This window comes from Moschus berezovskii, chromosome 4 (genome assembly GCF_049115385.1).
Source record: "Moschus berezovskii isolate FMDL1 chromosome 4, NW_MosBer_1.0, whole genome shotgun sequence".
Lineage (NCBI taxonomy): Eukaryota > Metazoa > Chordata > Mammalia > Artiodactyla > Moschidae > Moschus > Moschus berezovskii.
In genome coordinates this window covers 7,292,003-7,306,828 of record NC_142463.1, presented here as the reverse complement: position 1 = coordinate 7,306,828, position 14,826 = coordinate 7,292,003, and the positions used below count along the sequence as shown (strand labels likewise).

Sequence of the window (14,826 nt, the reverse complement as noted above, 5' to 3'; positions counted from 1 at the left end):
GAAGGGGCTCCCAATTTCACTTCCAACGTTCGAGGTCAAGTGAGAACAGGCCACAGATATTCCCACAATGCCCTGCAGATATTGTGGGATATTCCCACAATGCCCTGCAGACCAGGGCTCCACAATGCGGTCAGGAGTGTGGGCCCGGAGGTCACAGGTGGAACCTGTCCGTGGCCAAAGACCCACACTCACCTTTTCCTTTTCCCCAGGGCGAGCTCTTTCTGTTTTTCTCTCCCGATGTCATCTCTGACGGTACTGAAATCATCATCGTCTTCAACCAGAAGATTCTGCATGTCAAAATAATTACTGAGCAATGTTTTCAGACATCTTTCTAGCCTACATTTAAGAAAGACGGATGTAAAAAATCACCTACGGGATATCCAGACTGACATAAACTAGGTTACTAACATGAAACAATCTAGCGCTTGATGAGAACAAACTAAGCTAGGGGCAGGACGAGCTCGAGATGGAGGTGCGGGGAACTGTCCGAGCACCCCAAGCGAGTGGGCAAGGGGCCCGAGGTGCAGCAGGCCGCCCAGTCGGTGTAGCCCCGAGGCTGTGTCCTGGCACTGGGCTTCCTGGCGTCTCCCTGGAGCCGCCCCGGGGCCCCTTCCACCCTGCCAGGACCCGCAGGCGGTCAGAGACGGGAATTCACCATCAGGTTCGCCGCTCCCACAGGCCACTCTCTGTCCAGGTGCACTGACCTCAACGGTCCCCTGAGCACACGTGAGCAGGAGGAGCCTGTGTCGTGAGGCGATGCTGAGGCCTCCCAGGCCCCGGGTTAGGGACACCGGGGTTCCCGGCCACGTGCCCCAAGGGGATGTGGGGGAGTGAGCACTGCTTGGGGGCAGTGGCCCTCCCACACCAGGCACACTGGGCATGCCGGCTGAGGGGCTGCAGGGGGGCTGGCTCCCTGCTTCTCCCCTTCAGGTGGGAAAAGCCTCCCCCACGACAGCCAAGTGCTCCGCTGAGCTGTGTGACTGTTTCCATCTTTGTCTTCACAACACAGGAACGCGGCCCCCAGCAAGCCTCGGCATTCTGCCTGGTTCTCTACTTTGTTAGTGGCGTCCTGTGACTCCTAACACTTGAATGTGTGTTCACAGTGACACCTGGGCTCCAGTTTATCTGCTTTAAATGCTGTGTTCTCTGCCGCCACATCAATACTCTCCCCCATTTTACACATCCCCTTTCTGAGGGTCATTTAATTTCTTTCCAGTGTTGGTCTTCAATCCAAATCAAAGAGCCCTTCAATGCTCATTTCTGTACACCTCCCCCCACACATGGGTGTTTTGGCAACCCACTCCCGTATTCTTGCCTGGAAAATCAAATGGACAGAGTCCGGTGGGCTACAGTCCATGGGGTTGCAAAGCATTGGACACGACAGAGTACGCATGGACACGCGTGCGCACACACACGCGGGTGTTTCTAGGTGTTTAGAGTGGAAGCACCTGGCTACATCGTGTGGGCACCTTTGCTGACTGCTGCCAACTGGTGTTTACTTGGCCCTTTTCCTGGAGCCACCCAGAATCGAGAGTCTGGCCTGGCAGCTCAGGCTTTATCGCACAGGTCCTTGGTTACTGGGAAGCTATCTTTTCACCTGCTTTCTGAGAACTGCCAGGCGTTACTCACCAGGGGAAGAGATGGGCAAAGCTAGTCTTTTGGAGCTGATTTGCAGAAGTATTTCACATATTTGGGATACTAGCCCTTATTGCTTATTTTGTTCTCTTCTAAAGGTGGAAATGCTTTTCACATTTAAGTCCTCATGTTGAGTGTTGTACAGGTGTGAGCAGAGGTGGACAGAGATTTTATGGGCTCCACAGCTTATACAAATTGATCTTCTTTATGAAAATGCAATCAAAATCATGACTATAATTATTGAATAATTCATTTTTAATGCAGCCTCAAATACGTGTCAAGTTCCATTATAGGAGTGATTCTCTGTCACTGCTCTATTTCAACCTCGCCCCTGCCCCAAAGCTAGTCACCACAGCTCTGTAATCAGTCTTAATTCTCGGTAGAGCAACACCCTGATCATGTTCTTTAAAAATATCTGAGCTCTTCAGCCTTCTGCTGTTCCACGTGAATTTATTCTCTTTAATCTACACGGTTTTTCACTGTGATGATGCTGAACTTAAAGCTGTGGGACAACTGGTATCTTTACCTTTGTGAGACTTCTGTTCCCAAAACATGATATGTGATATGATTCTGTATCTAACTGAAGCTTTAATGTCTCTCAGTATTTTTGTAATACTCTCCAGAAAAGTCTTATAAATCTTTTTGTTGGATGTATTCCCAGGTACCTTGTAATTTTACATATGCTGATCTTATAATCTTTTGAACTCTCTTAATAGTGCTAATGGCTTATTTGTATAGTCTTTCAAATGTGGAAAAATTGTATTTAAGAATAGTGCTATATATATTTTTATTTGAGAATTTCTTTTACCTGTCCTTCAATTTCTGTTTATTTGCTTTGCTGGGTGGAAGGTCATATTACATTGGTTACATTTTTTAGTATTGTACAATGAAGAAGAGAAGTGGTGATTAAGGGAATACTTATTCCCTAATATAAAAAATTATCTAAGTCAAAAAACAAATTATGAATCAATAATGTAATACATTATTAATTCTTAAATTAAGGATTTAAGTCATTAACCCTTAATACAAAAAATATAATGACAACAAAGTAGGTCTGTCCAAGGAATGCAAGGAAGGCTCAGTGTTGAGAGTATGTTTATGTAATAATACTCCATTACCAGATTAAAGGAGAAAAACCACATGGCTAATTAAACAGATGCAGAGAAAGCAGAGAATACAATATAAAAAATCCAGCGCTCATTCATTATTTAAGAAAAAAAAAAGAACTTAAGAGTAAACTAGGAATGTAAGACTGTCTTAACCTAATACAGGTGGCTGCATAAAACCTAAAGCAACGCACTTGGTGATGGACCTGTGAAAGCACCCTCAGTCCAGTCAAACCCACAATTAAGGTTTGGTGCTGTGGGTCCACTGGCCGCACCAAACGAGTTGTTTGGTTTTCCCTGTTTCCCCCCCACTTCGTGAAACAATTTATCTAAAATGGGATTGTCGAAGCTTTGAAGACTTGAGTGTGCTTACCTGTGCTCTTCTCCTGCAGAGGTTTCCTTTGCTCTTACAACTACCACCTTCTCTCTCTTCCCAGCTCCAGGCCCTTAATAGATTCTCCCTGCCTGTTTTCTAAGTTTCTGCCGCGGCTTGCTCTGATGTCGGCGTCTGCTTGGAGCTCCGCCGCGGCGGGGCCGCTGGGGGCGCCTCTCTGCACTCAGGACTCTGGTGCTGTCAGGCCACTGCCTGCTGTGAACACTCACCTTCACCCCGATGGTGTCTCCGTCTCTCAGGTGATACGGTGCGCCCTGCAAACTGTCTCGCTGCTGCTTCTTCTTCCTCTTGGCAGTTTGCTGGGTCTACAGAAACATTAAACATCTTGAGTTCAAACAAAAACTCAATCTCAAATTCTTACTAAATACCCTATCAGTCTGTGAAAAATGGCAGTTAATCTAGTCCCTATGCCAGGAAGGCCCAATTTTCTTGAAAAAGCCCCATGACTTTACCCAACTAGAGACTGGAAGCCATGCAAACTTTTCAGGGAAGTATTTGGCAATTTCAATTTTCTCCACGGGAAGTGAGTAGACGTCGGCCACACACTGCCTCAGGGAGCCAGACGTCCAGCCGCGGGCCGTGTCCCAAAGCACATCCACGGGCGGCCTGTAGGCTCTCTCGCCAGGAAGGCGCATCTGTGTCCGCAGCAGCACGTCCCAGGGGCTGTGCCAGAAAACAGTCACGTGTCAGATTTACCATGAGGAGAGGGGTGCTGTGAAGGGCAAAGCTACTCCTCTGACTCTGCTGCTTTTCCTAAGGGATTCACCCTGAACGAACCCTGAATGCTTGTGGGAAACTCTGACTTTGATTTCCTTCACTCTTGACCCAGAATAGAGGTGAGCGCCCATTCTGAGTCCACGGCACAGTCCCAGGGGAGGCAGCAGGTGGGGCTGAAGGTGGAGTTGGAGAAGTTCCTCCAGGGAGCACACAGGAAAAAGGACTGGCGACAACGGAAAGGGCTGGCAGGGCGACACCCAAGTGGTGAGGGAAGGGGCTCAACACGACCGGGTTCCCTGCCACGGCGACTCCCTAGGACATGCTGATGTCAGAGCAAGCCGTGATGAAGCTGGCAGAGAACTTAGGCAGGGAGAAGCAATTGAAGTCCTGGAGCTGGGAAGAGACAGGTGGTGGTGTAGTTGTAAGAGCAAAGGAAACCTCTGCAGGAGAAAAGCACAGATAAGAGGTCCTCGGAGGAAGAGAAAGAAGAGAAACATTCAGACAGGTCAGAAGGAAATTCAGATGTATGGAGCGTGTTTTAAAAATGTAAAATAGTACATTTTATAAAACGTGAAATGAAAACTACAGATAAGTACTGGAAGATAGGAGAAATGAAAACTTTAAGGATAGTGAGACAATGGACAGTTTTAATGCCTCATTTCTATTATATTTGTGTTTTATTGGAAGGAAGGGAAATGCAGTTGTAGGATATGGACAACAGGGACAGCGAAGGCCTGGTGAAAGGAGACGGGACTGAATGTGGGGGACTGTGGTCAGGAAGGGGTCTGTCAGAGGGTGTAGGTGTTTTGGGATCACTGAGCAGAGCTGACGTCCCAGAGTTTACAGAGGGTGGTCAGTGTAGACACAGGAGTTGCCAAGGAGGTGACAGAGGCTGGTGAAGACCCCAAGGAGCCAGGGTCCCCACTGAGGGAGGGCAAGAGTGCTCTGGAGGTCGGTCCAGGACAGAAATGCCAATGGGGAAGGGGGTCTAAGTAAGTACACAACGTGGTCTGCAGAAGGACACTGCTCACAACAAATAACGACAGAGGGTCAAATTACACAATATAATATTCTGTATTATAGAAAGAGCTCACACCAATTAGATGTTTTACTAAGACATCATTAAAAACAGGCAATATATATGAAACAATTCACATACGCACAAAATATAAATGGCCTATAAACCTGTGAACAAATGCCCCAATCTTACTAGCAATCAAAGCACCAAGGCAAGTCAAACAAGATAACCATTTTTTCATTTATCAAACATTTAAACAATGACAACATTCAATGATGGCTTGACAGTGAGGTGAAATAAATACTTAGAAACCTTGCTTGTGGGAACATAAATTGATATACCTTACCTGGAAACGAATTTAATGACTTATTTTAAGAGGTTTAAATTGTCCATACTATTTGATCCAGAAATTCCCCTCCAAGGAAGTACTAGAGTAATACAACTTGCATTAAGAATGTCTTTTTATAAAACAGTGGGATTAAGTGAAGGTCAGATATGGCTGAAAGAGCAGACCTGTTTTATAGGTGGGCAGTGAGAATCATCATGTCAGGCAGAACTTAGTATTTGGTGTTACTGACAACAATGTCTTATATAAGAAAGTCCTATAATGAAAAAAAGAATAGTTACGTTTGATCATGGACAACTCTGGGGTGCTTCTTTATTCAATAAACAGACTGTGACAAAGGCACTGTCCTAGGTACCAGGGATGCAGCAATGACCAAGAAACAGAGCACTTGCTCTCCCAAAGCAAAGGTTCTAGTAGGGGAGATAGACGACGATGGCTAATTCAGTAAGCACACATCACGGGGCATCAGGATGAAAAAATCAGGACGAGGGGCAGCGTGTCGGATGCTACTATCAGTCTGACCACAGACTGATAAGAGCTGGGGGCAAGCAACTTGCTTACATTCAAGGTCATTATGGATTCAATATACACTGGGACTGACTGAAAAATTAATCTGTTTTTATGGAGAAATGAATTCTAAGGTCTAGTTATCAGACAGGCAAACACATTTCTAGAACATAATCTGTTTTTAGTTGCCAGACTCATTAGAAGCAGTGAAGAAAAAGAAAAAAAAAACGCTTAAAATCTTAACAACTTAATGTTTAGTTGCCAAGTCGTGTCCGACTCTTTTGTGACCCCATGGACTGCAGCCCACCAGGCTCCTGTGTCCATGGGATTCTTCAGGCCAGAATACTGGAGTGGGTTGCCATTTCCTTCTCCAGGGGATCTTCCTGATGGAGGGATAGAACCCACCCACGTCTCCTGCATTGGCAGGAGGATTCTTTACCAGTGAGCCCCAAGGGAAGCCTTGCTGTGATCAGACATGTATGTAATTTTGTATGTGTAGTAGGATGTCTTACCCCAAATTTTCTTCTTTCTGAAGGGGCTCTAAGCAGATCTCAGTTCTCTTTCCCAATTTATATTCCCTGATAACAAATGAAACAAAACAATACTGAATAACATATTACTTAATTTTTTAAAGGTTTTTTAAAAAAAACCAGTTTCAAGTATTCTTAAGTGAAACAGTATACCATATAAGAACACTGAAAATTTAAGAGACTACCATGAAAAATTATACACCAACAAATTGTACAACCGAGAAGAAATGGTAAATTCCTAGAAATACACAACCTACCAAGACGGAATCATGAACAAACAGAAAATCTGAACAGACCAATTATTAGTAAGGAGATTGAATGAGTAATTAAAAACCTCCTAACAAAAAAGAGTTGAGGACCAGATGCTTTTACTGATGATAAAAGATTTAATACCAATCTTTCCCAAACTCTTTAAAAAATAAAAAAATAAAAACAGGAGGAAACACTTCCAAACTCATTCTATAAAAATAAGGCCAGAATTACCTTGATATCAAATTCATACAATAACATTACAAGAAAAGAATATTAAAGGCCAATGTCCCTGATGAACATAGCTGCAAAATTTCACAAAGAAATACTAGCAAAACAAATTCAACAATACATTAAAAGGATCATACACAATACATTAAAAGGATCATACACTATGATCATGTGGGATTTATGCAAGGGATGCAAAGATGGTTCAACATTCGCAAATCAATTGATGTGATACAACCACGTTAACAGAATGAAGGACATGATCATCTCAACAGATGCAGAGAGAAAGCATCTGACAAAATTCAACATTCTTTCACATTAAAAATTCACAACAAACTGGACAGTCAACACCATAAAGGTCTTATTTGACAAGCCCATAGCTAGCATCATACTCAACAGTGAAAAGTTGAAAGCTTTTCCTCTAAGATCAGGAACAGCAGAAGGATGCTCTCGTACCACTCATATCCAACACAGTAACAGAAGTGCTAGTCAGCACAATTAGAAAAGAAAAGGAATCCAGATTGGAAAGGAAGGAGTAAAACTGTCTCTGTTTGTGGATGACATGATGATATTTACAGAAACCTCTAAAGACTCCACCAGGACAAAAAAAAACTTCTTAAAACAAATAAATGGGGACTTCCCTGGTGGCCTAGTGGATAAGAATCTGCCTGCCAGTGAGGGGACACAGGTTTGATCCCTGGTCCGGGAAGATTCCACACACCTCGGAGCAACTAAGCCTGTGAGCCACAACTACTGAGCCCACGCTCTCGCACCTGTGGCGCACAGGGGAAGCGGCCACCGAGGAGCCCTCGCAAGGAAGAGGAGCAGCACCCACGAGCCGCAGCCACAGAAAGCCCACGCAAAAAGCAACAAAGACCCAGCACAGCCAAAAATAAAAAAATACATAGATTAAAACACACTAATAAATGAATTCAGTAAGGTCGCAGGACACAAAATCAATATATAAAAATCAGCTGCATTTTATATAATGACAATAAATTATCAGAAAGAGAAATTAAGAAAACAATCGCAATTCCAACAGCATCAAAATAAAATACTTAGGAATAAATTTAACCAAGGAGGAGAAAGACCTGTATACTGAAAACTACCCAGACACTGATGAAAGAAACTGAAGACACAAATAAATGGAGTGATTCCATGGTCATGGATTGGCAGAATATTGTTCAAATGTCCGCACTACCCAGCCCCGCCCCCACCCAAATCTATAAGTTCAATGCAATCCCTGTCAGAATTTCAACAGCATTTTGTAATTAAAAATAGAAACAGTTCTAAAGACCACAAAAGACCTCAAATAGCCAAAGCAATCTTTTCCTAAGAAAGAAGAACAAAGTTGAAGGCATCATGCCCCCTATATTATAAACCTATAGCTATCAAAACAGTGTAGCACTGGCATGAACAACACACACGCATCAGTGGAACACAAAAGAGCCCAGAAATGGACACACACATATCCGGTCAATTAGTTTACAACATGGAAGCTAGGAACCCACAATGGGGAATAGTCTCTTCAATAAACGATGCTGGGGGGAACTGGACAGTCTCATGCAAAAGAATGAAACTAGATCCTTATCTTACACCATATGCAAAAATCAACTTAAAATTGATTAAAAGATCTGAACATTAGACCTGAAACTGTAAAATTCCCAAAAGAAAACCGTGGGGTAAAGCTCCTTGATATTAGCTTTGGCATGATTTCTTTTTGGATTTGACACTAAAAGCAAAGACAATAAAAGCAAAAATAAACAAGTGGGACTACATCAAACTGAAAAGCTTTTGCACAGCAAAGGAAACCATCAACAAAATTAAAAAGCAATCTATGACAGTATTCGCAAAGCTAAGGGGTTAGTATTAAAATTATATTGAGAACTCATACAACTCAACAGCAAAAAGCAAATAACTGACTAAAAAATGGCAGAGGATGTGAACAGAAATTTTTTAAAGAAGACATACTAATAGCCAACAGGTACATAAAAAGGTACTCTACATCACTAATCATCAGGGAAATGCAAACCAAATCCACAATGAGATACCATCTCGCACCTGTCAGAACACTTATTGAGAAGAGAGAACAAGTATCAGTGAGGATGTGGAGGAAAAGGAACCCTTGTTCAAGGCCAGTGGGAATGTAAATTGATTCAGCCACTATGGAAAAACGGTAAGGAGGTGCCTCAAAAAATTAAAAAAAAAAAAGAACTATCACATGATCCAGCAATCCCACTGCTGGGTACCTCACCAAAGGAAACGAAAACAGAATTTTGAAGAGATCATCTGCATTCCCAGGTTCACTGCAGCATTATGCGCAGTAGGCAAGATATGGAAAAACCTAGTGTCTTTACTGAAAGAGTGGATGAAGATGTGGTTTACGAGTGTGTGCATACATTCACACACACACGAAGGAGTATCATGCAGCTCTAAGAAAGGACATCCTGTGGCACCAAGGGCACTATGCTAAGTGAGATAGGGCCACAGATCTATGACATCACCTACATGTGGACTCTAAAAAAGCTGAACTAATAGAAACAGGGACTGGAATAGTGGTTTCCAGGGGCTGGGAAGGGATAAGGGAAGCTGCTGGTCAAAGGGTACAGACTCTCAGTTATAAACTATAATCAGCGTGCTGTACCTGACATCCCCAGGATGCACTTATAACATTGTATTATATACGTACTTACCTTGTAACACTGTATTGTATACTTGAAAGTTGTTGATAAGAGAGTAGATCTCAAATGTTCTCACACAAAAAATGGCAATGATATGATGTGATGGGGATGTGAGCTAACACTATGGTGGTAAAATCTTTCTGCAATATATGTCTGTCAAATCAAATCACTTATACAGTGTTAGTGAGTTAAAGTTGCTCAGTCACGTCCAACTCTTTGCAACTCCATAGACTGTTGCCCGCCAGGCTCCTCTGCCCATGGAATTCTTCAGGCAAGAATACTGGAGTGGATTTCCATTCCCTTCTCCAGGGGATGTTCCTAACCCAGGTTTCCTGCACTGTAGGCAGATTCTTTACCATCCGAGCCACCAGGGATGCTTTATATAATGTTATATATCAATTATATCTCCATAAAGCTGGGGGTAAAAACACTCAAAATTGTGTTCACAGTCTCTGGACCAAAGTGAAAACAGGCAAAACTACATTTTTACTTAATATGAAAAACGGAAGTTGTCTCAGAGTTTGTGATAACAAGCGCTGTCCCTCTGACAATGTGAATGACCTGGAACGGGCTGTTAGGGAGTATTCACCAAGAAACCTACTTGAGCTGCTGCTGATGGCCTCGTAAGAGCCGGCCTGGGCGCTTACTTTCCACGGTCCAGGCTCGGAGGAAGGCTGGGGATGGGATGGAAAACTCCAAGGAGGGCAAGGTCATGGCCTAGAAAAGACACAGACAACTGAAAAAACACTCTTAAAAACAGACTGCTTTAGGGAAAAAATGAAGCGCTACACAGTGACATCTGAGGGAGACAGCAGCTCAAGTGATGATAGATAATATCTACCAAAAACCCACAGGAATCTCCCTTAAATGAAATTAATTCTGAGTCACTTTTGTATTCCTCTATGCTGAAATCACCTTGGGAACTAAGTGACTTTTCTATTTCTGAGCCAAAAGCTCCTTTTTAATGATTATGTTTTAGAAAATGAAACATTTAATTTCTATGTGACTGTAACTCAAGAGCAGAGGCCACTCTAATAAAAGCAAGGACTTGTCGTCAATTTCCATCTGTGCTACTATCATCCAACAGTGTTTGCTCTGCCAAGGAAATGACTTTCTATTTTGAAATATTGCAGAATCTCTGAATTCAACTGCTAGGCCCAAACCACCGTACTAATTCCGTAGGGAGGATAACCATATACTTAGGTTGGATTATATGACACAGTCAATATTCATTCATTTTTTAATCTAGAAACATTAATTTTGTATCTTTTAATCCACTATAAGAAAAAAAAGTTGCTTCCTTCTTGTTCTTAAGAGAATAAGATCATTTGCTTTTTTTGAGGAAGGTATTTCAGACAGTGAAGATACACAGGAGAAGTCAATCAATGACTAGTATTTAACTTACATGCCCCTACACTTTTTCCTTTATGAGGAAGAAGGATGTTCATTTTAGTCCACTGAGAGTTAAGATGCTTCTTAAGCATTTTGTGTTGTATTCAACCGAGCCTTTCCATTTGGACAGAGCACTCTGTCTGTGAATATTAATGTCCAAGAAAACAATAGAATATCTAGTTTAACATTCTAACATAAAGCTGAGATTCTGACCTCCTGGGCAACTAACACAGCTTCTGCTAACCACATTTAACACATGAATCACAATGGTGCAAAAACAATGTAAATAAAGGAGTAAAGTGAATGCTTTACAAATGTTCCAACAAATGTTTCCCTAAAAAAATCAAAATGAACATAAGCTTCAAGTCACTGAGGAGACAGTCAAATGAAAGCACAGCATGCCTGTCAGAGTGGGAAGAAAGGAAGCCACAGGGTGACTGAACGAGCCCGGGAGCCCCCTGAGCAGTGTGCGTGTGTGGCCTGTGAGGTACTCACCACTGAACATGGCATATAACACATGCCATATCAGAACAGACTGTAATTGAGGGAAAAGGAAATAGAAGAATACATTAATATCTCACTGGAAGCAGCCAGATCACCACTAGGGTTTGCTGTAGGAGGAAGGCTGACCTGAGACTTCAGCTCCCCCAAGGTGGCATCTTCTGAGATTTCAAGGTCTCCCAAGTACCAGAGGGAAACGTCCGCGTGTGCGTCGCTGGGAGCACCTGCAAAGGACAGAGTGAGACTTCTGACAGGAGCTTGAGATGAACTCAGCTCTATTTCTGAAATACAGGCTGTGCTGGGATACTGCACACAGGCTTAGTACAATTCTTTCCAAGCAACTTGGACAGAATCTGTGTGCCTGAAAGTCAGCCTCTCAGGACTTCATGGGGAGGAAGCGGGTCTGGCAGACCGGCCACCAGGGGGCGCAGTGTGGGCACAAGACCGCATCTGCCGGGACAGGTCTGAGGAATTTCACGCTGTGCTGTCACTGAAAGCAATGGAAGCTTCAAAGTCCTGTTCTGTTACAGAGAAGGGGGCTGCTATTCCTACCGCCATGAGGAGCTTGAGAGATAATATATAACAATTCCTTGAAAAAACGGAATACATTGCCATAATAATAAAGATAATAAAAATAACAGATGGTAAATGAAAGGTGAAGCCAAAAAAATTCCCAAAAACTAAAAAAACAGGATGGTATTTTATAGAGGTTACATACAAATCACTGTATAAAAATAGGAGAGGATGGTATTATTATTATGCTATAAATTACAGAACACATGGATCTTGTTGTAATTTAAGCATATTTTTAAAAACACACATTTCTGTTGCCTCTCAGCAGAAGCAGTCATTTTACTTTTCTTTATGACACACTGGCTGCTGCAATTCTGTTGTGTTCTCACCTGGAGTGGAACTGGCTTTCCAGACGCCGCCTTGAGAAAGGGGACAATCTGTCTGGTCCTGGTGATCCCTCCAGTGATGCAGCCGCCCCCAAGGCTGGTACCACCAGATGGGCACCGTCAGGAAACCCTGAGGAATGGAGATTTCGAACTGCTGATACACACAGATTAAGTCAACTTCCACTTCCACAGAGAAACATCTTGATACAGAAAGTGTTCCTGAATTTAGTATTTTTCCTTAAGATGCATATATTAACTGCCATACATTATCATTTACCACTTTTACAATCAAAAGTTTAAAATCATAAAAATCAGTATTTAGGATGAATGGGACTAACGTTCAATAAATTAGGAGCTACGATAAGTGAAAAGTATAAACAAACTAACAAAACATTTGACAGAACAAACTATAAAAATATTTTCAGGCATTGGAAGAGCACCGTAGCGCAATGCACCAGTTACATGGAGTTTTTAATTTATAACATTTTCTAAAGCAACAATCTATTGATCTAAGGTGCATTCCTATATAACAACTACATGAAATAAACCCATCTCCTAAAACATATTCTGTAATTTCAGTTTTACTAACTTAACTGGTTCTTTCCCACCCCTTTTTTGAGTTACTAAAGAACTTGAATAGATTAACTATGCTACAGTGGTCAATTTCCAACAACAGAAGATGAGAATGTGGGGGAAAAAACATGTATTTTAAAATACATATTTTTAAAGAAATGCATGCTAAAATATTTTTCTGTTTATCAAATTGGTGACAATTAATAAATACTCAACTTCCACGCAATAAATAAATATATGTAAATCAGAGCAAAAAACTCCATTTTTTCATTCAGTTCAAACCTAAACTGAATTTACTCTTGTAAATTGGTGCCAGGAGTATAAACCGCTGCCAAGTTTCTGGACAGTAATTTGGTGCTGTCAAAGTTTAAAAAGCCCAAACCCTCTGACCCAGCCATTCTACGGTTGGGATTTTATCTTCTGATATACTGGCCCATGCATACTAAGATATTCACTGCAAATTGTTTATGGCAGCAAAAACCATGAACCAACCTCAAGGTCCCTTTTTAGAAGACTGGTACATAATGGCAGGCCATAACTTTTGACAAAGAAATTTCAGGTCCAGGAATTTATCCTATGGATACATATGTGCAAAATGGCAAACAGACAGTATTTTTGGCGGTGTTATTTGTATTTGGAAACAACCTAAATGTACTGGTTAAATAAATCATGGGAACCTCCATACATATCAAATAGAATGAGATAACTTTTTGTGTATGGATACAGCATATATATGGGGATAAGCCATTAATGAAGAAAGCTGCTGCTGCTAAGTCGCCTCAGTCGTGTCCGACTCTGTGCGACCCCACAGACGGAAGCCCACCAGGCTCCGCCATCCCCGGGATTCTCCAGGCAAGAACACTGGAGTGGGTTGCCATTTCCTTCTCCAATGTGTGAAAGTGAAAGTGAAGTCGCTCAGTCTTGTCCGACTCGTAGCGACCCCATGGACTGTAGCCCACCAGGCTCCTCTGTCCATGGGATTTTCAGGGCAAGAGTACTGGAGTGGCTTGCTATTGCCTTCTCCAATGAAGAGAGCTAGGTGCAGAATACAGTGTCAACCTTATAACCTTTTCTGTAAATAGAAATATGTATATACACATGAATGTGTACATGCAAGCTCCATATATACACACGTGTGTTTCGAAGCACGCACTTCTGGAAGGATACAGGGGAAGCTGGCTGCCTGTGGAGGGAGGATAGACACCAAGGGGATGGGGGACCTCCTTTTCCTGGCCCAGCTTTTTATATCCTTTATATTCAAAAAATTAAAGAGCACAGTATAAAATACAACAGAATTCTCTGAAGTCATGAAAAAGAAAAAGGTAGGTCTGTATGTGCTGATGTGAAGAGATCCTCAAGACATACTAAATGAACAAAAACAAAAAACACAAGGAATAAAACAGTGCACAGAGTATGATCCCCTTTATGTAAACTTTGAAAAGGCTATGCACATATTCACATTCAACAAACAAACAGGTACGGTTTTTTTCTTGGAAGTGTAAAAAAGGAAAAATAATTGGGCTCTTTCTGGAACGAAAGATATAAGAGAAACTCCTGTTAATCATTCTATAGCCTTCTACATTGTCTGAATTTTCTAATCATAAGCAAATGATGATCTGAGTGCTAGAATTTGGGGTAATTTTATTTTCCTCTTTATACGTGTCCACATTAATAAAAACAACAACTACTAAATAATGGCTTTTCTGAGTGGTAATATGCAGTGTCTTGGCAGAGGAGTGGCACGAGCCCCCTCAAAGACCCACACTAGGACTGCAAACTTGGTTCCACTCTTTGGGAAAACGATATGGCTTGTTAAATCCATCTTTAGAATTGTCTTCAGAAAGATTTATATTTATTACTATTTATAAGAACAAAAAGTTTAAAACAAACTGAACTCCAAACAACAGGGATATAGATGAATTAAATTGTGCTAAGTCATACACTGGATATAATGACTGTTTTTAGATTTTATGGTTGGGTTAAAAAATTAAATATAAAAAATAGGAAATAAAACTGTACATCCAATTGATGGAAGGAAATGTATAAAGAT

At 41.8% G+C, this 14,826-nt stretch overlaps 1 protein-coding gene across 9 annotated transcripts in view; it reads right to left on the bottom strand.

Moving 5' to 3' along the window:
• Positions 1-14,826, bottom strand: part of USP40 (ubiquitin specific peptidase 40) — an 81,118-nt gene that overhangs the window by 1,835 nt on the left and 64,457 nt on the right. For 8 of the 9 annotated variants that reach the window (XR_008682686.2, XM_055401713.2, XM_055401717.2 and 5 more), the window contains 7 exons: positions 12,207-12,333; positions 11,434-11,528; positions 10,013-10,128; positions 6,236-6,301; positions 3,588-3,798; positions 3,345-3,440; positions 193-287 (listed from right to left, as the gene is read on the bottom strand). Coding sequence is in view for 8 of the 9 variants with exons in the window: in XM_055401713.2 (XP_055257688.2) it covers positions 193-287; positions 3,345-3,440; positions 3,588-3,798; positions 6,236-6,301; positions 10,013-10,128; positions 11,434-11,528; positions 12,207-12,333 (806 nt within the window). In the remaining variant the exon portion in view is untranslated. Of the gene's footprint in view, positions 1-192; positions 288-3,344; positions 3,441-3,587; positions 3,799-5,383; positions 5,473-6,235; positions 6,302-10,012; positions 10,129-11,433; positions 11,529-12,206; positions 12,334-14,826 lie in introns of those variants that run through there. The other variant, XM_055401719.2, reaches the window with a different exon arrangement.